General features: G+C 32.1%; 1 protein-coding gene and 1 long non-coding RNA gene across 7 annotated transcripts in view; one reads left to right on the top strand and one right to left on the bottom strand.

Moving 5' to 3' along the window:
- The window catches only part of LOC143264811 (uncharacterized), a 264,256-nt gene that overhangs the window by 6,850 nt on the left and 231,024 nt on the right, over positions 1–26,382 (top strand). For 3 of the 6 annotated variants that reach the window (XR_013038768.1, XR_013038771.1, XR_013038767.1), the window contains exon 1: positions 834–3,984. The exons of 2 other annotated variants lie outside the window; for them this stretch is intronic. This is a non-coding gene — a long non-coding RNA (uncharacterized LOC143264811). Of the gene's footprint in view, positions 1–833; positions 3,985–23,931; positions 24,326–26,382 lie in introns of those variants that run through there. One more of the 6 variants, XR_013038770.1, reaches the window with a different exon arrangement.
- LOC100874639 (uncharacterized) overlaps positions 5,034–26,382 on the bottom strand; it is a 133,991-nt gene continuing 112,642 nt past the window's right edge. The window contains exons 4-5 of the mRNA XM_076533681.1: positions 18,723–18,856; positions 5,034–5,822 (exon numbers count right to left, since the gene is read on the bottom strand). Coding sequence (XP_076389796.1) covers positions 5,693–5,822; positions 18,723–18,856 — 264 coding nt within the window. The 3' untranslated portion in view covers positions 5,034–5,692. The remainder of the gene's footprint in view (positions 5,823–18,722; positions 18,857–26,382) is intronic.

Here is a 26,382-nt window from a genome sequence, read left to right as displayed (position 1 = left end):
TCGTAAATTCACAAATTTTTGGTTTCATAAAATTTCGAATTTTCAAGTTTATAGAATTTTGACTTTTCTAATTTTTCTTTTTTATTTCTACATCCAGAAATTCCTAAATTTCAAAATCTCAGAAATTTCAAAATAATTAGATCCCCAAATCCTTAAGTGCACAAATCTCTTTAACACCAAATTACTAGGTCGCAAAATCCTTAGTTACCGAAACTTCTAATTCCGTAAATCCATAAATTTCCAAATTCCTAAATCCATGAATCGTTAAATTCCTAGATCCCTAGATCCATAAATCCATAAATCCCTAGATCCCTGGATCCCTAGGTCCTTGGATCCCTGGATCCCGAGGTCCCTGGATCCTGAGGTCCCTGGATCCCGAGGTCCCTGATCCCTGGATCCCTAGATCCCTAGATCCCTAGATCCATATATCCATAAATCCCTAGATCCCCATATCTCACTGAGATAGCCTAAATCACTAGATAGTTAGATCATCAAATCTCTAAATCCTCAAATCAATAAATTCCTATATCCCCAAACTTTGAAGTCCACAGATTCTTAAATCCTTAGATTCTAAGATACTAGTTCCTAAATTTTTCAGGTAGTCACATCTTTATATTCCCCAATTCTTCACCTATTCCTAAATTTTCAAAACCTGCAATATCCATAAAAATCAACGAACGGCATACATTTTCTATTGAAGATTATTTACTGTTAATATGTCCTTATTTTTAAAAATTGTTCAAAAATATTTGCACATTGAATTTGTAATAAAGTCAAACTTCATGTAAGTAATTCTGAATGTTAATGTAATATAATTGATAATTAATGTGCAAATGGTGCAAGTGATTTAGAAAAATTTAAATCGTTTCTGAGACCACTTTCATGATTACTAGTACAATTATGTCTTAAAAAGGAATGTATGATTTGTACCATTTTCATAATCATCAGCAGGTATTATATCTGTTCCGAACGTGCTACGGAACACAATACGCGAGGATTTCGTAGGTAATTTATGATGGGTCCGGGTAACAGTTATTTTTGAAAGACAGATTTTTAGCCATCGACGGCAATTTAGTTTTACATTTTTTCGAACAATGCCTTTAGAATTTCTAAGTTTCATTTAGTCTTCAATAACTACTCCGTCATAAACAGGGTTTTTCCCGAAGGGTCACCGAGGATGGGCCTCGGTTCCGTCCTAGCGGTACTTTTTAGGACAACGTGCGTGTCATCTGGAGGGAAAAACCCCGGCGTTGCCGGCCTTCGAGATCCTCCCGTACTCATCGGTATCTTTTCCCACCCTCTTCCAAAAAAGGCGCGCTCAGGGCGCAAGAGAGGGTGGGCCCAAGTCAAGGGGCATGTTGATTGGAAAATCAACGTTTCTAATGAGAACCAATCAGCATGCCTCCTTGCACTTCCGACGTTTCGAGGAAGTAACGACGGAACGTCTCGTCAGAATTCCAACATTAGTCATCCGAGTCGGACTAAAAAGAACAAGGAAATAAGTCAATCGTTTCGGACACAAATCACGAAGTTATTACAAGTCATTCGTTTCGGACTTAGTAATAATTAAGAGTTACTCAAGCCAATCGGTACGGACTTAGCAACTTTTCACGAATCAACCGTTTAGGACGACTCCCGAGTCAATCGTTCGGACTCATATTCAATTATTATTCAACGGATTAATTTCTGTTGAATAAACGTGCGCGAGTCAGCACAATATCCATGGTGACGCGTTTCATGATTTCTCAATTCGTCCCTTGTGCACCATTATCTCTGTTCCTGTCGTTCCTGCTGCGTGCAATTCCGGTTGTTCTCATTTTCTATGCTGAATACGTCTTTAACTTGCCTTCAAAGCTGGGATCATCTTTAACTTGCGTTCAAAGCTGATAACCCATGCCATTTCTTAGAAGCGCAACTCTTATTATGCTGAAAGGGAAACTTCTGAGCCGAATTGTGAAAGAAAATAGAGATGTGGAGGGTAACGTAAGGAATATAGGGTAATCGCAATTTTCCATAATTAAGTATCATTGTATAATTTTTGAGCGCGGGTTCTAACGTTTGGTGTAATCCTTAAATTTCACGGGACATGAACCGTGTTAAGGGAGAAATCCCCAGGGATTAACTGTGGATTAGTGTACGCAATTTAGGCGTTATTTTTGCTGGAAAAATTATCTCTAAGAGCATTGTGCCTTCTTCGGAGAAAGGCTGAAAATGAAATTATGTTCGAACGTGTTCATCTTTTAAGAAATGAAGATGCAAATGAATTTATTTTTAATTCGACTGCATATGTGCATTTTGCGTGAATTAATTTCTCGATACACTGAACGTGAAAGGCAGTTTATTACGTTACAATATTGATTTCTTAAAAAATCAATAATTCATGAGGTATTTCGCATGAAAAATTTGAAACGTCTCACAAATTGTTAATTGTAACATTGAACCATAACAAATTTTTATGCAGAATACTATAAACAATCGATATACGTAAAGGTATGTACATTTTTAAGGTAAATATGTATAGTTTCATTGAAACACATGTTTTTACAGTAAGTATATACAGTTTCATTAAAAAATACTTTTAAAATGAATATATGGAATGTTGATATAGTAACGTGTAGTTGCGTGAATCATTCAATGCACGAAATATAAAGCCACAGGAAAATGACTTTCTTAATAACGATCACTGTTAGCGATCGATATAAAACTAAAGCTTCCAACAAACCAGCGATCGTTTATAAATGTCATACAATAGATAAATATTCATATGTCCGACATTAATATCGAAAAATCATAGAGTCGACAAAATTTATCACCATGTACACGTGAGATCAACACAGGCTTTTATCGAAGAAGGATATACACATACAGATGTAGACATGAAAATTTTTCACTTCCGAAATTTTCATTTTCCCAAATTTCTGAATATTCAACTTTTCGAATTTTCGAATTTTGACTTCTTCAAATTTCTGAAATTAATAAACTTCTGAAGCCTCAAATTCCCAAATTTTTCAAATACTAAAACTTCTAATTCTTCAAATCTATAAATTCCCAAACTTCTTTGCTCCAAAATTACTAGATTACCGTATTTCTAAATCTTCAACTCTCAGAGTCCTTAAATTTCTAGACCCTGAAATTCATGGTACCGCAAATCTCTTAATTCTCATATTTTAAAATCACTAAACTTCTGTATCCTTCAATTTCTAAATTCGAAAATTTCTAAACTCCCAATCCTCAAATCCTAGATTCTCAAATTCCGAAATACCTAAATCTTTACAACCCCAAATCCTTGGTTTCCCGAATTTGTATACTTCCAAATTCTAAAGTTCCTAAATATCTTTATCTTTTCTAATCCAAGTTCTTAGAGTCTCAAGTCTCTCGATTCTTAAATCGCAAAGTTCCTAAATTTCCACACTCACAAATTCCTACATCCCAGAATTTTTACGCTACCAAATCCCAATATTATAAAATGCTTATATTGCAAAATTCCTACATCATCAAACCTTTAAATTCCCAAATACTAAAGTCTCCATATCTCTACGCCCCAAATTCTTATATTCCTAAATTCTTAACCTCATTTCCAGACGTTCAAATCCTCAAAAATTCCTGAATGTCACTGAGTTGAGATCTCTCTTTTTCTTCGGTTGCCACATTTTTTTGCAGAGAAGGCATGTTTGCTCTTGACTGTACCTGACGATCTCTGCCCTCTTTTCTAAACGAAGGTTGTTTTTGTCTGACTCGACCTAGCATTCCTTCCACGAAATTTGTTTACCTCTAGGAGAGGCACATCTGCGTATACAAGTGTGAACCCATCGACCTGTGTTCAGTTATTCGCGAAACAGTGCACGAGGAACGCGATCGAAATGTTCAGTGAAACGCTATTTCGTCTGTGAGGAGCAGCATGCATTTCTGAGACACAACTGCAACAACAGTGGAGGCTGACGTCGTTGTTCCAGTGTTTTGCCTCGAACGTGTCTTCAGGGTTGGGTAAGTACACACAAGTTTCTTGTAGCTTAATGCGATTAACGCAATTGAACGTCAAGATTCAGGATAGAAGATGTACGCGAGTAATTTACAAATTAATACTTGTGTAATTATAATAAAAGATTGTTGAATAAGTATATTTTCTGTGTGGATTTTTAATGAACTTATTATATTATTACTATCAGTTATTTGGTTTTAGTAGTTCGGTATTTCGGATTAGAGAATAAACAGTTGCTTAAAAAGAAGAAACTTTTTTGAAGAAATAGTCACTATTTTACCGTTATAAAATAGTGTTTGTTACTATTCTGCTATTTTATTATTTTATTATTCCATTAGTTTATTGGTTTACCTTGTCAACATTTTTATTTTTCTACTTTATTACTTTATTATTTTAGTCATTGCTAATACTGTACTATTCATCCATATTATTAGCACATTAGTTTACCATTTTAGCGACTTTGATATTTTACTATTGTCCTATTTTATTATTGTATCAGTTTAACATTTTTTCTATTTTATTAATATTCCTACTTTATTATATTACTATACATCATTTTATTATTTTTCTCATTTTTAACATTTAACTTAAGTAAAATTAAACTATTTACTTAAGTAAACAGTTCATTGATTTATCGTTTTAGTATTCTCTCTATTTTATTACTTCCTATTTTATTATTCTATTAGTTTGCCATTTTATGATTTCCTTATATCTTCCTATTTTGCTATTATGCTATGCTGGTATTCTACCATTTTATCATTTTCACCATTGGTAACATTGCACAATTTTTTCATTTTATAACATCAGTCCTTTATCATTTGTTCATTTTTTATATTTTATTACATTTCTATTTTAATATTTTACTATTTTCTAATGTATTGTTTTACGATATTTTCCTTTTATATTATTTTACTGTTTCATTCTTCCACCAGTAATTGATTGAAGGAATATTATCACACAAAAAGAAATAAAATTGAATATTAATAGAAAAGTTAAACATTTTAAAATTCAAAAGAACTTCATGCTAACATATTCAATTACTCGTTAAATAATATAAAGACCTGCCTTGTTATATACAAATTTAAACGTGAATTTTATCATTATGAAATTTAATATTCTACTTTACGATCAATTTCACTTTGCACATAATAATTTCAATTTTCAGGAGGAATTCATATTTAATATTAAACTCTATCTTTGGGCCAATTTGCTTTATACTTTGCGAATATTATACTTATTGCAATTTCAAATTTTTAAATTGCCAAACACTTTGAGGTGTCCATTACATGTATAACAAACAATTGCATAGGAGTTCCTTGATACTTTTCAATCATACGAGAAGTAGATTTTATCGTAAACGTTGTCCTCTCTCTTTTTATTTTCATTTCAATATTCCATCGATTAATATTTTTTTTTCCTCCAGTATCGAATTTTACATTACACGAAGAAGTAAATATTTTACTTGGACGATGTACAAGTCGAGAATAATATTAGACGATGGACACGAAATTAGTTCAGACAGGGGAACGATTGATTAAAAACTGATGTCAGAGGTGTTTTAATCGTTGCCTACGGGTAAGATCGATCGATCGAATTTATTTTAACGAACAGAGTCGAGTCACGGGGAAAATATCGAAGCTCGGGCTGCCCGGGGTTTCTCAGCTAACGAATAATAGATCGCGATGATCGAGAGGACCATTTATCTTCCATGAATCACGGAAGGAAAGGAAGGAATAATGACAAAACGCTTACCTTCCCGGAGCCCCTTGAGTTGCATAAGAGAACACCGGCAGCGTGGATTCTATATTCCTTGTCGAGTTGCTCGTGTTGTCCTTGAATTTTCCTGCCGGCAAAATGAACGGAAAATTGCGTCTTAGTACACTGAGAAAAATATCTTTCACGGTAAGTAAAATAATTACGAGATGGTACGCTTCATTGAATAATCTCATGAAGCGAAGGAGAACTTGAGACATTTTCTACTAGGATGTTGCGTATGAAGTTACATCTTTCGAATCGTATTAAATCCAAGGTTATTTAACGATGTAAATGTGTAGAACAATACACACACAGTACAACTTTACACACATAGACATAATATAGAAACTTTTAACAGAATAATATATTAATACCTTTTTCAATTTCAAGTTTTTAGAACTTTGGAACTTTTAGATTGCAGAAGTTTTGAAGCCTGAGGTTTGGAATAAATTCTGGTATTTCCGAATTTTTAAACTTTGACACTTACATTGATAACATAATTATGTAATATAATAATAAAAAATTTTATGTAACAATTTATATCATAAATTCTTTATTTTTAAATTATATTATTATTATTTGTATTGTTATATTACTCTAGCCTTTACATCATAATATTATATAATATGATATTTACATCGTTAAGGCTGGAAGCTAAAAATCAGTATTTTAAACTACCAAAATGATCAAATGACAAGTTTTCTATATCAAGTTATTAACTTTGTTAAGATAGTATTCTTGAAATTTGTGTTGATTCTTATTAAAATATAAAATTAACCCCTTGCCTTATGATTTGCCTTATGAAAACTAACTAATCACAGCTACAATATTAAAACAGATAAAGGAAATTGAAATGTTATCTCAAGATTAATCCAGTAAGATTAATCACAGTCGAAGTGATGAGTCACGTGTCAGACTCGTCAAAGTACAAGGGGTATACATATTTATTACGACTAATGTATTCTCCATCGTTTGTTTATTTTTCAACATAATTTTCAACTTCTAAATAAGCGTTCATTATACGTCGGTAGTTTAGTATTAACCTTATTGCATCCGAATTGTTATTTCTTCTAGTACCCATCAGCAAGTGAATCATAATCAAAGATATAATTACTGTACAATCAACAATCATTGCCATCGAAAAAGATACACATTAATAACCTCCTCGTTTCTAACATATAAAACAACCCGCCGTGAATATCATCTACATCGTTTTAAGTATCTTCTTATTAATCTTTCACTTTTCACACACCGATGGCATCATAACATTTTCATATTCCAAGCGCCTACTCTCACCGTATTCAGTGGTTTTATCTCGACAACATTTTCACGAACACTTTTCAAACAACTTCATCCTGTAGAGGTCCATTTGTACCAAATTCACGACTAGTCCTTTCGTATGGCCTACATATATTCAGATTCTATTTAACGCTTTAATTTCGTATGCAGCATAGTAAATCACGCCAGAGAATCTGCACTTAATTCGCACCTTTTGGAATCCTGTTAAACGCCTAAAGAGGCTTCACAGGAACAGGTTGAAGTCACGTTCGACTCTTGCTACATCTTTTTTCTGCTTCTCTCGCTTTGGGGAACGAAAAAATTAAGCGTTAAAGGGAGAAACGTGTAGAAGGACGAAAACACTCTCGGTGCAAGGAATTGCCTCCCAGTGATTTAGCAATCGAAAAAGTTCCATGGTTGAACGCGAACGTCTCCGCGGAAACTTCGGCAATTACGCGAAAACAAACAATCTTACCAATTCATGGCACGAGCTTGCGTTCTATCCTCGAACGTAAATCACTAGGATAGTAAAGTTTCGAAAGTGAATCGTGGAAATCGAGTACTTATGCCGACTTCGATCTATTTTATTTAATAAGATTCGTACATTATCTTTCCATTATACTTTTGTATTATAGATTCTTTTTATGGTAAATCATTAGTTGAGGCTATTGGAATTATTTTTCAGACATTGTGAAGTGTAATTTTCTTTAATAACTAGGGAATTTTTAACATTTTGTTATTTTGGAGATAGCGGACAATTGAGAATATTCGATATTTGGGTTTATAGAATTTTAGGGGTTTAGAATTCGAGAATTTTGTAAAGGACCCCGCACAGATCTTATGGAAAACAGCCCCCGGTTAAATTAGCTGAATTTTTTATATGATGTAGTTCATGATGTCTTGATCAAAAGTTCCAATGGTAGTCTCGAATAAGACACTATTATTGACTTTTGATCCCCCGTATCTCGGAAACTGTTCAATTTACGAGCTTGAGCCCATTGGAACTTTTGATCAAGACATCATGAACTACATCATATAAAAAATTCAGCTAATTTAACCGGGGGCTGTTTTCCATAAGATCTGTGCGGGGTCCTTTAGAGTTTCAGAATTTTTGTACAATCGAACTTTGCAATCTATGAATTTGCAAATTTTTGAATTTCAGGATTTCATGGTTTTGAATATTTAGAATTTTAGAATTTTTTATTTTCCGGCTTTTGCAACTTTGGAGTCTATGAATTTGGGAATTTCAGGAATTCAGGGTTTTTAACATTTAGAATTTTTGAATTTTCGGGGTTTGGGACTTTGGAATCTATGAAATTGGATATTTTGGAATTTCGAGATTTTGAAACGTGGAATTTTAGAGTTTTTTAACTACAGCACTTTGAAACTTTGGAATATATAAATTTTAGATTTTGAGATTTCGGTATTGTCGAAAATATTGGACTATAGTAGAATTATGCTCATTCTTTAAATTAATAATCTCCATTTTTTGTTTTTAGGGAGTGTTCCCATATTATTTAATAAATAACTGTAATAATTATAAATTTTTGTATGAGGAAGAAACATCTTCTGTAACAAAATAAATGATCTAAATTAGGTACATTGAAAACGTTTTTCCACTGAATCAAGTTTCCTATTTGGTACTATAATGTTGTGGTCAGTAATGTGACACACATCTTGTAACTGTGGATGCCCGGGAGGGATGAACTAGGAGAAACTAAATTGTTTAGGGATTTCGAGATAACCATATTGGATGGACGACGTGTCGACAGTGATGTATGAGTCCTCAGGGTCGCGTATTTACTCAGTCTTTGCTAAATAATGATACTGTCGTAATAATAGCTAAATTCGATAAAACAATGTTATAACGTTATAAAAAATATTTTGCAAATCAAGAATTAAATTTAGTAATAAAACGAAATAAACAAATTTGTAATGGACATTGTGGAAATGTGAATAACCATTTTTATTTCAAAATGTATTTCCGAACCTGTTAAATGTTTTTAAAATGTAACGCTTCAATCTATATGTAAAATATATTTGCTTTATAGAACGGAATTAAAATAAGCTGAACAAGGACTACATATTTCAGCTAGCCCATATTTACTTCACAACCTTTGTTATCCATATTAAACAAAAAAGAGAAATCTCCTTTGTTTATAATCCGCTTAAAACTTTTAATCGTTACTTTATTTATTTTAAACTTCAAATCGTCGTCACTCACTAACGTTGAACTGTAATTCAAATTTGTTCAAACTTGATGCATAATGACTGTATGTAGATTAGATTTTTACTAAATTTAAACTAAATTGATTTTAACATTATATTTACGGAATGAATAAAAATAAGGCATCTTATTTCAAACTACAGAAATGTAGGATAGGAGGGTGAAGGAGGAAGCACGGATATGTTTTAACAGAAAATTAACAATATATTTAAGAATAAACACAAAACACACAAAGGAACAACACTTCAGGCGGCACTGCTTTCTGCGAATGTTTCCCGCAGGAGCACAAAAATACGACTGCCTCGCAAGAATTTCGCACACGCAATTCGTCGTTGACAAAAGACAATCGCTCGGTTAATGGAAAAAACCTTCGGTAACGGCCACTCTATGGAAAAAACCCATGATACTGTTACTTTTGTGGAAAAAACCCTACAGAAATGAAAAAGCTTTTTTTATCAAAATGTGTATTAGTGCAGAAGTTCACAATTGTTGTGTAGTTCAGACAGTTTATCGATATTTCTATTTCAGTTTCAGTTTAAAAATAAGTAGTCTAACGTCCGTAAATCTAATATTAAAATAAATGTCTATAACAATTGCAAGAGCTAAACACACAAACAGTTTGTACAAATAAAACATGTTGGATTATTTCAAAATAGTTCTTCATGCTTATTCAAAAGAAATCGTGTTGAGGAACACTGAATATTCATTGTGGAGAGAGTAATGAATAAAATAAAAGATACAAAGCATTTTTGAACGTTTTGTTGCTTTTGTACGAGCGCTCAAATACGCTTCACTTCATATGTGCCATTCACGTCGTTAATTTTGTCGTTACAATCTATAAATGTACCAAATAAAATATATTTGAAATTGACTGAAACTTTTATTTAATTTTCACCCATAATAAAACACGTTTGTAGCGACCGAATTTATGTTACAAGATAATGCATTAAGTTGTGTCCAATTAACACCATCTATCTCTCTTAGCGCATTATCATTGCGATTATTATCATAACCACCCAATTTCCTGTTCTCACCAATAAATCTAGCATCTTGGGATCTAGTTAACAGGTGCGCCGGGATTTCCGGAATCCCGAAAATTAGGAAGCTCGAAGTCGCGTCGTTCTCGAGACGCTGGCGGCGTCGCGCGGAACGCCGAGTGTCCTCTCGGAAAAACGCTTCGAGTCAGCGATATGTAAAGCTTCCCGACGTTTTTTCGCGCCTCTATGCTGTTTGCACAACCCCTTCTTCTCGAAAGCTCGCGGCATTTTCGGCCATATTTGCGCATCGTCACAATACGCCTCGCTTTTTATAAATATACCAATGATAAAATTTTATTTGGAGATAATTTTAGATATTTTTCTTTTCAAATTTATTTCTGTTGTGCATGATGTTTAAAGTTGAGAGGAATTGTAATACAGGGTGTCCCACATAATAGCTTTTTTACTTTTACTTGCGATAATCTAACAAAAAAATAATTTAAACGAAAGTTGATCAGATTTTGATTAGCTATATATTGCAATGAAAAAAATCTTCGAAAAATATTTGTCACAACCCTTTTTTTAAAATAGCATTTAATATTTTTTACTTAACAGTATTATACTTCGAGTCAAGACGAAATCAACAACCTAGTGTACCATACCCTTGAACAATTATAATTTTCTAATTCTAAGAATTTATTATTATTCTAATTCCTCCAGTTAGAGACATTACTATTATAAGTCTCTGTGTTGGATAACTTATTAATATATTAATTTTTCAATTAGTGAGATATTTTTAATAATTTACATATACTACCAAGAGTAAGTTTATTATATTGAAAATAATATTAACCAGCTTATTTTATAATTTGTTTACCCTGCAAAAAAAGAGAGTATGAAAAATTAGAAAAAATATAGCGGAATTTACGTAATTGATAAGATTATAAGTTTTCGAATTTCTGAATTTCACAAACTTCACAAATTTATAAATTTTCCAACGACAAATATCCTAAACACCCCTACAATAGTATCCATACAGCCGAAACGTACGCAATCCTATCAGCTCTTAACCTTGTCAACAGACCTTCTCGGTCTAACAATAAGTTCATTATCATCTCTGATTCCCTCTCCACCATCCGGAAAACTCAAAACATAAAATACACCACTGAAATGCACTTAGAAATTCAGGAAAAATATGATAAACTAACTAAAGACAACAAAACTGTAACCATAACGTGGGTTCCTTCCCACATAGATATCTACGGAAACACCATGGCTGACCTTCAGGCAAAAATTGCAGCGACTACAGTCACAGAAAACCAGCCGATATTAAACATCTCTGCGGACATCAATAATCATATCGCGACACTACTAAAACAGTCATGGGATTCTAGATGGAGAAAATACAAAGCCAGCTCAACCCATCAACAACTCGACAAATTCTACGATTTAAAAACTAACCCTAAATACAATAGAAGAAATCAGGTGGCAGTAACCCGAATTAGGACCGAACACACCAAATTGACTCACTCATACATACTCGAAAACGGTTCTCCCAGAAGGTGCGATATATACTACATAACCATAACCATCAGTTACATAATATTGGAATGCAGAAAATATAACCACGCCAGAAGAAGATTAAACATCAAGAACAACCTCACTGAAGCAACCACATCAACAGCTTATCAAGACACATTACTAAAATTTTGTAAAACTTTAGGAATCCTCACCCAACTATAAAAAAGTTATGTCAAAACATCCACTTCCGACCATAACCTTATCTCCGTAAACTGGTTAACAGTCGCTAATAACCTGGGTAGTTGATGCGACTATAAACCAATATTAAAAAAGAAAATATCCTAAAATTAGCTGACCTCCAAATTCTTAAATTATTTGAATATCCGAATCTTCATATACCTCAATTTTTTAATATTTCAAATTCTATAATTTCCAAATTTCCATATCCTCAAATTTCAATATACCCAAAACCACATACCCCTAAATCCCAATATTCTTAAATCCCTAAATTGCAATATCTTCAAATCTGAATATCGCCAAATTCAAATATCCCCTAATTTCAATGTCTCCAAATCACAAAATCTCCAAATCACAATATCCCTAAATTTCAATATACCCAAATCCCAACAACTCCAAATCTCAACATCCCCAAATCCCAACATCCCCAAATCCCAACATCCCCAAATCCCAACATCCCCAAATTCCAATTTTCTTAAATCCCAAAATCCCAATATCTTCAAATCTTAATATCCCTAAATCCTTAAATTCCTAAATCCCAAAACTACTTTTATTTCTAATTAACTGTTTCGATATGGATTCTATCCATATTGAGAGCGAATATTCTTATCGTACCTCTTGAGAGATAAATGTCTGTCGTCCATAATATATACTTGATCTAGCGTATGAATTTACGAGTGAAATTCTCCGTGGAACCTCGCCGTTTTTCAAGTGGGAAAATCATTTATTTCAGACGTAGCTCAGATATAGAGAGCACATACGAGGAACAATGGAATAATTGAAGAAGTTCTTCCCGGCGTTTCGAGACAAAATTAAATAAGAGGGAAATTCGTTGGGGGAGACAAGAACTGGATGCTTGTTTCTCGCGACTTCTGTTTTATTTCTTTTGGTATGAAAATTTAACAGGGGATTGTTCTGATTCCTTCCAACTTTGGACATTTCCAAGTATATCTTCTAGGGACGATTCGTTATTATTTTAACAATTGTGTCTTTGCATATTATTTTCTACTGTTACTGTATTAATTGTATTATTTATTAATCGCGTCATAATAAACAGGTTACTGCTTTCAAAGTGTTGACAATAATATAAATTATTATCACGTTTTATTGTATAAATAAGAAGTATTCTTAACAGGAATTTTAAAATTATGATGTTTCTCTTTCTCTTAAAAGACAATTACACAGGGTGGCTCACCACATTTTGCCATCTATATTTGCGTTATTATTATTACTCGTAGCAAACAATGTTGCAGACGAAGTTGAATGGTTTTGAGAGGGGCATATGCTGGTGGTATATTTATTTTTGTGGGTGGGCGTGTAAAGGACATATGAAGGTTATTTTTTTAAATGGAATCATATATTTTTTATTGCATCAGCTGATACTTCTTCATATTCTTTACAAAAAAGTATTAATCTATTTATGTGAAAAAATCATTATCAGATCAATATAATTATTACATAGATAATTAGCATACCTGCGGATGTTCATGCAATTACGAATTTTTTATATACAAGGTATGTCCTGAAAGTAATGTCAGTGACTTTATTGTGACGCGACTTCACGTCAGACCGCGATTTTTTCGGTTAAACTTGGTAGTACGGGACGTCAGCTAAACAGATCTTCGCTGCTAATGGTGCTCCAAGCATCCGGAGAGTGAGGACGAGGCTATCCGGAAGAATTGTTTTGTGCCACTGTATAAGTCAAATTGCAGCGCTCGTTAGAACAAAGAGTTGTGATCAAGTTTTGCGTGAAACTTGGAAAGACCGCGACGGAAACGGTTGCTATGATCAAGTCAGTTTATAAAGAAGATGCCCTGTCAGATCAGCAAGTGTTTCGGTGGCACAAGGCCTTTTCGAAAGGCCGGGAAGAGGTCGACGAAATGTTCGTTTAATGGCTGATATGCTAAATATTCCAAAAATTCAAGTGTATGACTTCGTCACGAACCATATCGACAGACAACTGGAGGTTGCACCACGCTCCGGCCCATACCGCCTTTATCGTCTCCGACTACTTGGTTAAAGCAGCCTCCGTACAGCCCGGTCGTAGTTCCCCCTGACTTTTTTTTGTTTCCACGACTCAAAACACCCATGAAACGCAAGATTTTCGGGACAGTAGACGGAATCAAAAGAGCTTGTACAGCGGCATTGAAGGAAATTCCGGAGGAGGCCTACTGCAATGCATTCGAGAGCTGGAAGACTCGCTGGAGCCGATGTATTGACGCAGAAGGAGCCTATTTTGAAGATTTTTAATCATTTGTAACGAGCAGTTCAATAAATGATTTTTAATCGACTTACTGACATTACTTTCAGGACATACCTTGTATATAATATCTCGAAAAGTATTAAAATTCATTCGTTACAATCGATTCATTTTTATTTCATCATTTCTGGAACGATAATCACAATATAATTACGAGTACTTAATTACTTATTGTATGATTCTCAAAACGAAAAATTATACCATAAACGTTGTTATTAATAACTGACTATATAATTGAAATTTTCCGATGAGAAAACACAAATTTTACGATGGAAAGAGATATTATTAATTATCGTACATGCATTGGACTTGCTTTATCGCAATAGAAAATCAAAGTTAATGTAGCATGCAAATATTCATATTCATGAAAGATATATGCGCAAATATAGTGTTAAGACTTGTCAACGCATGGCTATGTGCGTATGTTGTGGCGAGCATGACGTGTGAAGTTTGATGCGTAAAATTGCGGGAGTCCCCATGTTTTGTTCTTCCCCCTTCTCTCTCTATCCTGATATAGCAAGTGTGCCGCGTGTCTTTTCATTTTCTTTATATAATAAACTAATAATTCAGTCATATAGAAGTAATATTATTTTTATTTAAACCCATAATTCTAACATATAGTAATGCTTTCAAATTTTAAGATTACACAACATTCTTGTGTTCCTAATTACCCAAATTTCTATGCTTTTAATGTTCAAACATTTCAGTTCTCAAAACTCTCCAAATTTTAATGTTGCTTAATTTTGGAAACTCAAAGCTCCGAACCTTTTAAAATAAAAGGTTGCAGCGTGCTGTTAAAATCATAAAACCATCAGATTTATCTTTATTTTCTGGAATATTCTTGAACACACAACCATTGCTATTTGCAGTTGTTTATTACGAACAATTTCTATTTCCAAATTTTTCTATTTAACATATTTTATCACGACCCAGCAAGCTGTAAGGTTTTATTACTGTCGAATCGTTAGGTGACAAGCGATGGCGTAGTTTTTACCTCAGATCAAACTTGATCATAGTACACACATTTTGTAAGGGTGATACTTGTCTGCTTCTCTAATATTTTTTTAAACTAATCGAATAGTTCATTTTAACCAAGTCGTTCACCCTCCAGCAGCATGTCGACTCGACTCCACATTTCAATTTTTGGCGAAAATATTCTTTTCAAATTGTTCAGATTCTCTCGTCAGCTCTCAGCGAGACAAGTACAAAATTTTTTAATCCGTAGCTGTGAAGTGTTCGTTTAAAGTGCAATAAGCAAAATTTCACTTATAAATAAATTAGACATATTTATCCTGAAACAGTTATTAGTTCATTTTGTGTCTGAATGATGTCACTGATCCACAAATTAAACTAGCTCGCATTCCCATTTAGATGAGTCCCTAGCACACAATATTTACAATTTGCTTCATCAAAAATAAATTTACATTTTCTCTACAATGTTAAAACAGTTAAATTTGTACACATATAACTGTATAAATATAAGCGTCTAGTAGTTTTCATATATATTTGTGTTGTTTCATCCGCAGAACACCATTTCCCCATTTCGGGGAAGCTTTTAACAGTCTTCCATATCACGCACGGTTACCCAACGATTTAATTAAAACTTTTAAACGCACGAAAAAAAGAGTTGTTCAACGGAATGTTGAAAATGGTCGATCAGTTTATAAATAAAGCAAACGTGATACGATGAAACGAAAATATATTAATGGCGGCATGGTTCACGCACGACGAAACACTGGGAACTTAGTAGATTTGAGCTTCGACTTCGGACGAGCCGGAAGCTACACGAAACTGCATAATTCCACGGTAGTTTGATCAAATTGTTAGTCCGCCGGAGGACAAGCGCTAATAAATCTTGAACGAGTTAATCCTCCCTCCATTTTCAAGGGGGAGAGGGCGGAGCTCGTGTTACGAGGGTCCGTTGCCAACTTGCAAAATATATTATTCGAAAGCCACTGCTGGAAAATAGATGTTTCCTTGCCCGACTTTTTCCGTATGACGGCCATTTTGATATTACTTCGTAAGCAAAATTTCACATTTTCGACACATGCAACCAGCAAAAGCTATCCTCCATTATTATTTTAACGTTCGCGTGTTCCCTTTTTAACTTTCATACAATATTTCTTCAGCACCGTGAAAATGTGCCTTGTCTGACGAATAAACACAATGGTTTTTATTTTATTTTTATATTGGAATATTGGAAAAAGTTTAATGAGAACTACGAACGGAAATGACGATTAATTGTTAATTGAATGGAGATAGATATTATTTCGTTTTTCATTGTTTTCGTAAACCGCGAAGAAATGTTCCTAAATGATAGACTAAATATTTTTGCTGTTATAGCCCATATATTTGTGTCGTTTTAATTTCCATACGAACCTATGATGTCTAATTGCTTTTGTTGGTTATTAGTTTATTTTAGTTGCCTCAATTTGTGTGGTGCTTAATTCTTTCTTTTTTACTTGTTAGTCTTGTGAAAGAAAGTTTATCATTTGGACAATTGGTAATTGAGCAATGATTTTATGATACAAAATTTAATAATGTAATATAAAATGCAGAAAAAACTTTAAACTTAGTATTGTAATATAAAATTAAAAAAAAAAACTTTGAATTGATATTCTAATATTTTTTGTGATTAACATTTTGGCAGTCCATATATGGACATTCAAATTTTCACATAAATCTATTACTACTTTTATTAAGAAAAATGTTCATTTACCTAATTGAAGATGCTCGTATTAACTACTTACTTATAACGTAACAAAATATAAAAATATTTTATAGGATTTGTCAGAAATAAAAATACTACCTAATCAAATGTTCAACTGCTTCGGTATGGTAATCAGTGGCGTGACGGAAAGTGATAGATACCTTTGAGAGAAAAGTTGAAAGGACCAACAAGTTCAATTTATATGTTAAGATTTGTATACATATTGCGATGCACATATAGAATAAACGCAATTGCGTTTCTTTACTTTAGTACCTTTTCGTAACTGTATATTTTCCGTTTGTGAGTCAGTTTCTCTGAATATTCATGAAATATTTAAAAATGTTTAAAACGTCATGGTGACATTTCACTAAAATGTTTGAATGAACCTCAAATATTTTTGACGAAATAAATATTATATATCCTAAAATGCGTTAATTGCGATAACGCTCTGATTCATTATTTTATGCGTAAAGTCTATGTGAGAATTCGGACTACTTAAACAAATAATAATTAAAAAATGAACAAAAATACGATTATTAGTTTGAAATTTATAATTATCTTTAAATTAATTAATTTATAAAATATCAGTTTTTAACTGACACATGTGCAGAGATGTCTCTTTATATGGCAGCGAATGAAACGAAAAACATTTTATCAGAATTTTCAGTACTTTTCATTGCAATTGCATTTTTCGAGTGCACCGTTTTATTTGTAGAAAATAACGAAACGTAGAAGAATAGAGCCCTGTTATGCTATTCAATTTTGTTTTGTTGCGTATGATTGTTCACTGTTTTCAAAACAATGGTCATCGACTGTTCCAATTAAACGCAGGAAGTATGATTTATTGAACAATCCCATTGCAGTTATTACGACAATGGAAAATCAGAGTATAACTGGTTTCAGTCATCCGCGAATATGTCTGCTCTCCTGGGATTGTAAGACCCCAGAGAAAGGGAAATAAAGTACCTTTATAATAAATGTATAATCTAGTGTACAGTACAGTTCGTTATTACTTCATTTAATCCCCGAAGAGCGATGAGGTATTAAATATGCTCCGGACCTGCGAAATTATTTAATGATATTTCACCCATTGGCGTAATTGGGATTCTAGAATTCGAAATTTTAAATTATTCAAAATTTGACTATTTCAAAATTGGAGAATTTGAGAATTAGAAAATTAGAAAATTCTAAAATTTTGGAAATTTAGAAATTTGTGGAAATTCGCGGATGTAGAAATTTGAATTAAGAATATTAGAATTTAAGCTTCTGATTTTCAAAAAAATCGTGTGATTGGGGATTTAGAAATATGAAAATTTAAAAAGTTTAAAATAACGGAATTTGAAAATTTAAGAATTTTTATTATTAAGCTGAAAATTTGCAAACTTTGTCATTCTTAAAATTAAAAATTAAGGTATTTGGCGACTTAAAAGTTTAGAATTTGAAAGTACAGGGTTTAAAAAAAAATTCGAAAATTTGAAAATCTTGTAAAAAGAATGTAAAATTAAACAAGTGGAAATAAATGTCGTTTAAAATGTCGTTTTCAGAAATGTCTAAAGGTTATTGATGGTAGCAGTCCCATGTTAAAATACAATTTATCATTTAAAATCGATTAAGTCATTTATCAATTAAGCTTTATCGTTTGTTACGCAAATACGATGTTATATAAATATAGCGTTCGATATTATCCGGCGTTTCACGTAACCAGGGCGTACACGGAAGTCCGACAGCATACAATTGCAGTTTGCGTGTCTGATCAAATACATGTCGATTCTACTTACGATATGGCGTGCAGCAACTCCTGCCTTTGCTTCTCCTTAACTTTCACGCTTCCTCCTTCTTCGAGTGCAACTTGTAATTCTCGTTGAAGAACTGTCAGCTTTCGGCGTTCACCTTCCAGAAGCAAGGAAGTTACCTATACAAAAAGAATTTAAAGAAGTTAAAGATACAATACGTCAAGTTATTGAACTTAAAGTATCTACTTAACTATTTCCACTCGAAAGTACTTTTGTAGCTGACAGGTAGCAGCTCTAAAACTTTTTAGTTGAAAAGTTTGATGAATTCTTATTATTTTTCTATTATTATATAGTCACTATCGTTTTACCGTGTTTATTTATCCCACGTATATCGCTGTGGATCTAGTTAAAAAGCACCTATTTCAAATTGTATTAAACCAAGTAATAAGAATTCCTTTCAGTAAAGGAAATACATTTTCAGTAAATATGAAGAAAATGTACTCTCGAGCCAAATGAAACTTGCAATACGTTATTCGATAACGTGTATTAAAAAAAAATCTCACATCGACTTTCAACTCTCTATTTCATCTGGAGGGAAAGGTAAAATCGAAATTCCTGTTCTTGACCTACTTTTGCTATTTAATAACGTACGAAAATTCTGAAAAAATTTTTAAAAATTAAAAATTCAGTAGCGCATATCACAGAAATTTTTCAGTTTTAAAGTGCAGACAGCAATAATAAAAAATTTAAAAACTGCAAAAAATCAGGAAAATATAATTTATTACTGAAAATATAGGAGTAATATTTTTGCATTATTATAATGACATATTAGTAATAATTATTCTGGAATTTTTTTCAAATCTTTCACTAAGATGCATCCTAATAATATAAACTGAAAACTGATTATTTTGTGTAAAACAATAATTTTTATTTTGAATTTGTGTGTCTCATTCAGTATATTTATTAAACAGTCTTGAATATATTCAGAACTGTCAAACATTCTTGAACACTCGTGAATATTTTCACGATCAGTATAATGTATTTTATTGTGTTTGTAATACCTGAATTTTGTACGTTGTTAAGCTATTTAATTTCATATTTGCAATTTTATAATATGTTAACTGTACTTAACCACAAATATTTGAATTGAATTTGGAAAGATACATATTAACAACTACTTAAACGATTATATGCTCCTGAAACAAGTAAGCAGCATCACATACAAAAATATTAATTGTATTATAAAGGTAATCAATAAATTTTTATACAAAATACATTAAATTAAAAATATAAGAAAGAACAATTGGAAGATTCATGTATGAAAAACCAAGTGGAAGATCTTTTTCATTGATCAGCTTTGTTAATTGTTCTATTTCATTTAATCCGAGTTACCGGATCGAGTAATGAGCACAAAAATAATAAACATGTAGATAAATTCTGAATATTGTAGCAGACTCAATTTTACATTTTTTGTTTTAATTTGGTATCAATGCGGTCAATATACTGCATCTTTGGCGCCATCTAAGAATGAATGGGAAAACTAACAGGATGAAAGTTGTTTTCCTCCTATAAATAAATAATTCTTGTATTTTATACGTGTAATTATTTATAATTAAGATGTATTATATTGTCACTCTAATTTAATAAAAGTATAATACTTCAGAACAGATGGTGAAGTCAATAATTTAACAAATTTTCTTTCCTTGAACCTTGAGTTACTTGAACTATCTGTTGATAAATTATTGACTGCAAACAAAATGAAATTTTGCTTCTTTCTTTAAAACTCTTAATTTTTCAGATCTATTAAAATATATACGTTATGTTCATCATTAATTATGTAAGACATTTAGGTAATTATATTGAAATGCATTTAAAAATAAAAGATGAAAATTAGAGAGAAATATAAAATAACCAGTTTCGAAATGGTTCAATAAATTTGAAACTAGGAACATTAGTACTTCTGGATTAAGTATATAACTATAATCAAAATTTAAAATGATAAAACTTTTATTATTCTTATCAAATTTAATATATTTACATCAAATTATTTCAAGCATGTTATCGATCCCAAATAATTTAGAAACTTTAACTTTAAAATTGAAATATGTATTAAATAATTACACAAAATTCATTTCTATTAGTACCAACATGAAGTCACTAGATGTCTCCAGTACTTGAATCTAAAATTAATTATGTATATTAGCGCTTTAAACAAACTGTAACAACATTGTTCTGATTTCATTATAACTATAAAATGTTTTATTCTTAGTATAGAGATATTAAAGATGTTCAATTTTTTAAAACCTATTTTTTGATTCATCAGTTCTACTACTCCCCGTAAGATGACGTTAGCTGTTCTAGTATTGAAATGCGCAATGATATAAGAACTGAAAACACGTGATAAATAGTATTTACACGATCTTTTAAGCTTTATAAAATAACTACGTTAGGACAATGTAATATTATTTATTATTGCTGTAAAAATTGGGTTATGACAGCATTTTAATTAGGCATTTTGACTTTGAGCATTTAGTAGTTACAAAAGCAATAATTTACATTATTATGACTACAGAATACAGCACTCTAGGGACATTTGCATTAGGAAATATAAAGATGTAGGTATATATTAATATAGGAATATAGGAATATTAACATATAGAAATATAGGAATATTTAAATGCTGGAATGCAGAAATATACAATATATATACAAATATAAGGATATAGGAATACAGAAATGTAAGGATTTGGAGATATAAAAATATGGAGATACAGCGATAATCTAGAGACTCAAGAATATAGCAGTTTACAAATCTAGGGATAAGGAGATGTAGGTGTATAGAAATATAGAGATATATGAATTTAGGAACATTGGAATCTAGGAGTATAGGTATTTACGAATGTTGATTAGTAGTATATGGAATTAAAACTATAGAAATCATTACCAGTATAAAATTTCAGTATTGATGCGATCTAGTAATATAGAAATTTAGAAATGTCGAAATCAAAAGAGTAGAGATTTTGCAGTATTGGAATCTAGGGATATAGAAGGCTATCTAGAAACCTTGAGACCTTAAGGGGTAACGCCACTCTAGAAGTCAGAAAAAAAGGTGATTTTCGGGAATTTTTAAAGTAATAATCGTACAAGTTATAAGGTCAGAATAAAAAAGGCCTTATTATATATGTTTTGAAGATGGTTTGTAAATTTTTAGAAACAATTTGGATTAAAAATGGCGGCTGTAGGTGCTGGCAAGCAACAACACCATTTTTTGAAAGGGCTTCATGGCCGGACTGTTTTTTCATTAACGCATGGTCCTAAATCAAAAAATCCAAAAATTTCTCATATTATATACCAAAATCTATGGAACATCGTACGGAAATTAAAAAATATTAATAATTGTTAATTTAGTGTAGATATGAACAAAAAGTTTCGAAAAACGGCAGAAAATTCAGCATTAAATTGTTAATAAAAAGTTAAGTAGTTAATTAATCAAAAAATCCGTACGATGTTCACTGCGTTATACTATTTTGCACTTCTCCACGAAATTTCAAATCGATTAGTTAAAAACTTTTCGAGTTATTTATCCGGCCAGTTCAAATAAAGTCATTTCGAGAAAAACGCGTTTAAAGTTTTGATTGCCATTCAGCATAAGAAATTTGTTATATAACTTTAATCAGTGATGCCTGCACCATATATTTGGCCTTCTATATTAACATACTCCACGTTCTTTTCCTTCTTATTGGATCTAAGATTCAATCTCGACATTTTTGAAGCTTCATTCAAAGATCGTTCTGAAAACTCTATGCATCGGGCGTCGGCTTGTTGGCAAAAATTGTAACAATTTTCTCCGACAGACATATCCAAGGCTTTCGTTAGTTCTATTATAGTGGATAGTCCATCGTGCAATATGTAAATAACGATATTTGCGGATATGTCAAGTACATTTTTGCCACTGGATTCATGGTGTCGACGGATGGCTAAACCATAATAACTACTCAACTCATTAATGAGTTTTCCCGCCAAATTTCCTTTTCCATCAAGACCCTTTGTCTATTTTTTCAAATTGGGGGTCATTCTTTATTAACCTAACTGAATCAGGCCTTTTGCCTTTACCCAGGTACCGTTCTCAACGCTGATTATTGCGCGCGTATCCACAAGTTACGCTGAGCCTACCACACAGTGGTTGCTGTCCACTTAAAAAAATTCGTGTTTCCGACCTGCCCCACACTCAAAACTTTTTTCTCATATTCTACACATAATAAAGCATCATTTAAGCAAAAAAAAAAAATCGATTTTTTAAAAATTCTACAGTGGCGTTACCCCTTAAGAATCAGGGATCTAAATAATCAGAAATTTAAAAATACACATTCTGTGAAATAAAATAATAAATATCTAGTAATGAAATATCATCCTATACATCTAGTTTAATAAATATTTTCAATATGAATTACTTTACAAACATTGAACTCCACATTGTAGATACATCTTTGACAGACTAAATAACCTGCATGAATTATAAAATTACATAAATATAACACAATTTCCATATCCAAGAATTTCATGCCTCGATAAAGGAATCATTTCATTGGTACCAAATTCAAAACGGCCCAAATTCCAATTGAATATCTCCGGTCATTTTATATTTATATATATCAATGTCTATTGTTATTAAACGTTGAAGTGTGATTCTCGTAACAGAACCGAAAGATAAAGAAGCGTCTTGTATTTTGTCGAGCACGAAACAAGGATCAGCGAGCGTAGCCGCGTGCAAAATTTGCTTTCCTGATTAGACACGATAGTGATCTCTCTCGTTCCTCGCTCGTGCTTCTATAGTAATAGAACTATAGCAACGAACAGGCGTAGGTGCATCTACGGCTACGTTGGTGTGCAGCTTTGCACTTGGAAATACGCGGAGCCTGCATAGATATATTTCACAAGATAGGAGAATATAAGACTCGAACGTAAGACTGCATGCGAATGCGTCCCGTAATTGGTCGAAGCCACTGAACTTCCTACAATTATGTGAGTTATTATCACGGGATTATGCAAATTCGTTAGTGGATCGAGATTGGCCGAGTTCGCTCTTTTTTTCTTTCTTTCTTCAGCCAGATACGCGACGATTTCTTGGGAAATCTCTTAATAAGATTCCTCGGGCTGAATAAGCCATACGACTTCGTAATCGTCTTGCACGTTTCTTACGTGCTGAACTTGAACTCCGATGACACTCAAAATTAGTACACTGTGTAGAATCAAAGAGTTTGGAACTTCTCGTTTATTAGAGATTTTTTGAAAGGTTCCTTTTTAGTTACATTAAAAAAATGGTATTGAAAATTAATATTAATAAAGTGATATTAAAAATATTGTATATTAAATGGAAAGTGAATCATATGTTAATCTAACATTGTCATATAACATTAACACATAGTTGTGAAAAACAAGTTTCTTAAATTTTGTTTCAAATTGTAATAAATTAACAACATTCTTAGTACGTTGAAAATGAAATGTTTGGATGTGTAAAGTGTAAGACGATCCTTAAGTATGAAATTGTAGAAGTTGAAGGCGAGAATAAAAGAACAGCTGAAAATAGGAAAATAATACCCAGTGGGGACGTTATTACGATTACCTGGCAGGTGATTGACGTTACGCAGGTACGTAATATTATCAAAGGTATAATTCCCCGAGTATGAGCATGGTCAGCTTCTTTTTCTCTGACTAACAAGGATGTCCGATTACGACAGACAGGATAATAACACAGCGCTTCGTAATCAACTTGGTATCGCAGCTATCTTTAATAAGCAGGGCTAACTCGAAATTACACAAACTCAACGTTTCGACAGACATCCTGTCGAATCATGCGATAGATGTTCCGCGTTTGATTTTCCTATTGCGGAAAAATTGCGACAATCTTCATTGGACAATTTCATATAATTCACCCTTGCATTTCTTCTTTTCTTGATTTTATTTATCGATGCAACTACGTTTCTTGCATGTGAAACGTTACGAAATTTATATTTTGTAAAATTTATCGATGTTCATTGATTACGTATGGAAAATTTAACTATTTTATTTAGATGTGGAAAACTTGCGACCTGCTGAAAATTTGTTAATTTCTTTGCAATCTCTGTATCATTAAAATATATCGAAATACAAATACGTAGTTTCTGATATATCTAAAAATTTCAAATACTGAAAATGTATTAGTTAACGGGAATAGAACGAAGAAAATATTCAAAGACTATTACGTTTGATGGGTATTGCTGAATTGATGGGTTTTATACATTTGCACACTTTAATTTCAGTTGAGTCTAACAAGGAAACATATCGAACCGCGACACACCGATTTTAATGAAACTTATGTGATAGTTCTCAAGAAAATTGTAAGCGTAGCGTCGCAGGTATGAGCGTGACGCGGTTATAATCACCGTCGTAAGGAACATAGACTTTTATGGCCAATATTGTTAAAAAATAATTTAATTTAATTCTATTTTCTTAGTTTCTTAAAAAATTCCAATATTTTCAAAAGTTCTAAATATTTTATTCAGATTGACGACTTTACGCCTGTAAAGGTATAAAAGCAGAAGTGGCCATAAGAGCCTATGTTCCTTACGGCGGTGATTATAACCGTGTCACGCTCATACTTGCAAGGCTTACAATGATTATTCAGAAATCAATTAACGGCATATGAAGAGGTATAAAATGTCTAAAATATTGTAAAAGATTGTAAAAATAATAATATTTTTAATAAAAATGCTGATTGCCCCTCTTCACAGGAGGAGATGTTAAATTATATATCTAATAAACATTGCAACAAACAACAAATTCCAAAAACACGTATCCTCTATTTTTGTCCATAGTTTACGTACACGAAGTTGCAACAAAATAAATCAACATTTAGTGCAAAAATTTAAACAAAAATTATAAATTTTAAAATATTATTTAAACAAATAAAGTTTATTGAAATTTTTTTACGCACAAAAATTCCCTATTTAAAGACGAACAATTTACAAAAAAATAATTTTAAGAAAAAAAATACACCGACTTCGAAATGCACTAAAAAGTATAAAATAATTTCTATTTCATTCAATCATACAATTACGTCACTGATATGAATGAAACCTATTTACTCGTTAGGTAGTATATTAAATACATTTCAACTTTTTTGGAGACGGCGCAAAATTAAAAATACCTTAGTAAACGTTGTTGCCAATAACCAGTTGCTTTTGGTATGACGTATTGGAAATTAATAAATCCTGACAAAGAATACGAACCATTATAGATATATCTGGTAATATACGTAAATGTAACGACTGCATCTTCATTTCGCAATGTTTCTGATATAAATGAAATTGAGTCGACTTCGTTCGCGTGTGGAAGCCATGGATCTAAGAACCTATAAACGGAGCCCACGACACGGGAATTACCAAATTTGCGGCAGATGGATATGTTTCCTTGTAAGTTTAAAACGAATTTAATAAATAATTGAATTGCATCACTACCAAATCAAAATAAATTAAATTGAATCACTAGCAAATTGAATTAAATTAAATGTAATTACATAAAATAGAATTAAATTAAATTAAAATAAATTAAATTAAACCAACGTAAATTAAAGTAACAAAAAATTGACTACATGCACAATTAAAAGTACTGCGAAATTTGAATTTGTCAATAAGATGATACACTAAAATAACAGATCTCGAAAGCA

Source organism: Megachile rotundata, chromosome 7 (assembly GCF_050947335.1).
Source record: "Megachile rotundata isolate GNS110a chromosome 7, iyMegRotu1, whole genome shotgun sequence".
NCBI lineage: Eukaryota > Metazoa > Arthropoda > Insecta > Hymenoptera > Megachilidae > Megachile > Megachile rotundata.
Note: the sequence above shows the minus strand (reverse complement) of the source record. Positions and strands in the feature narration are given on the sequence as shown.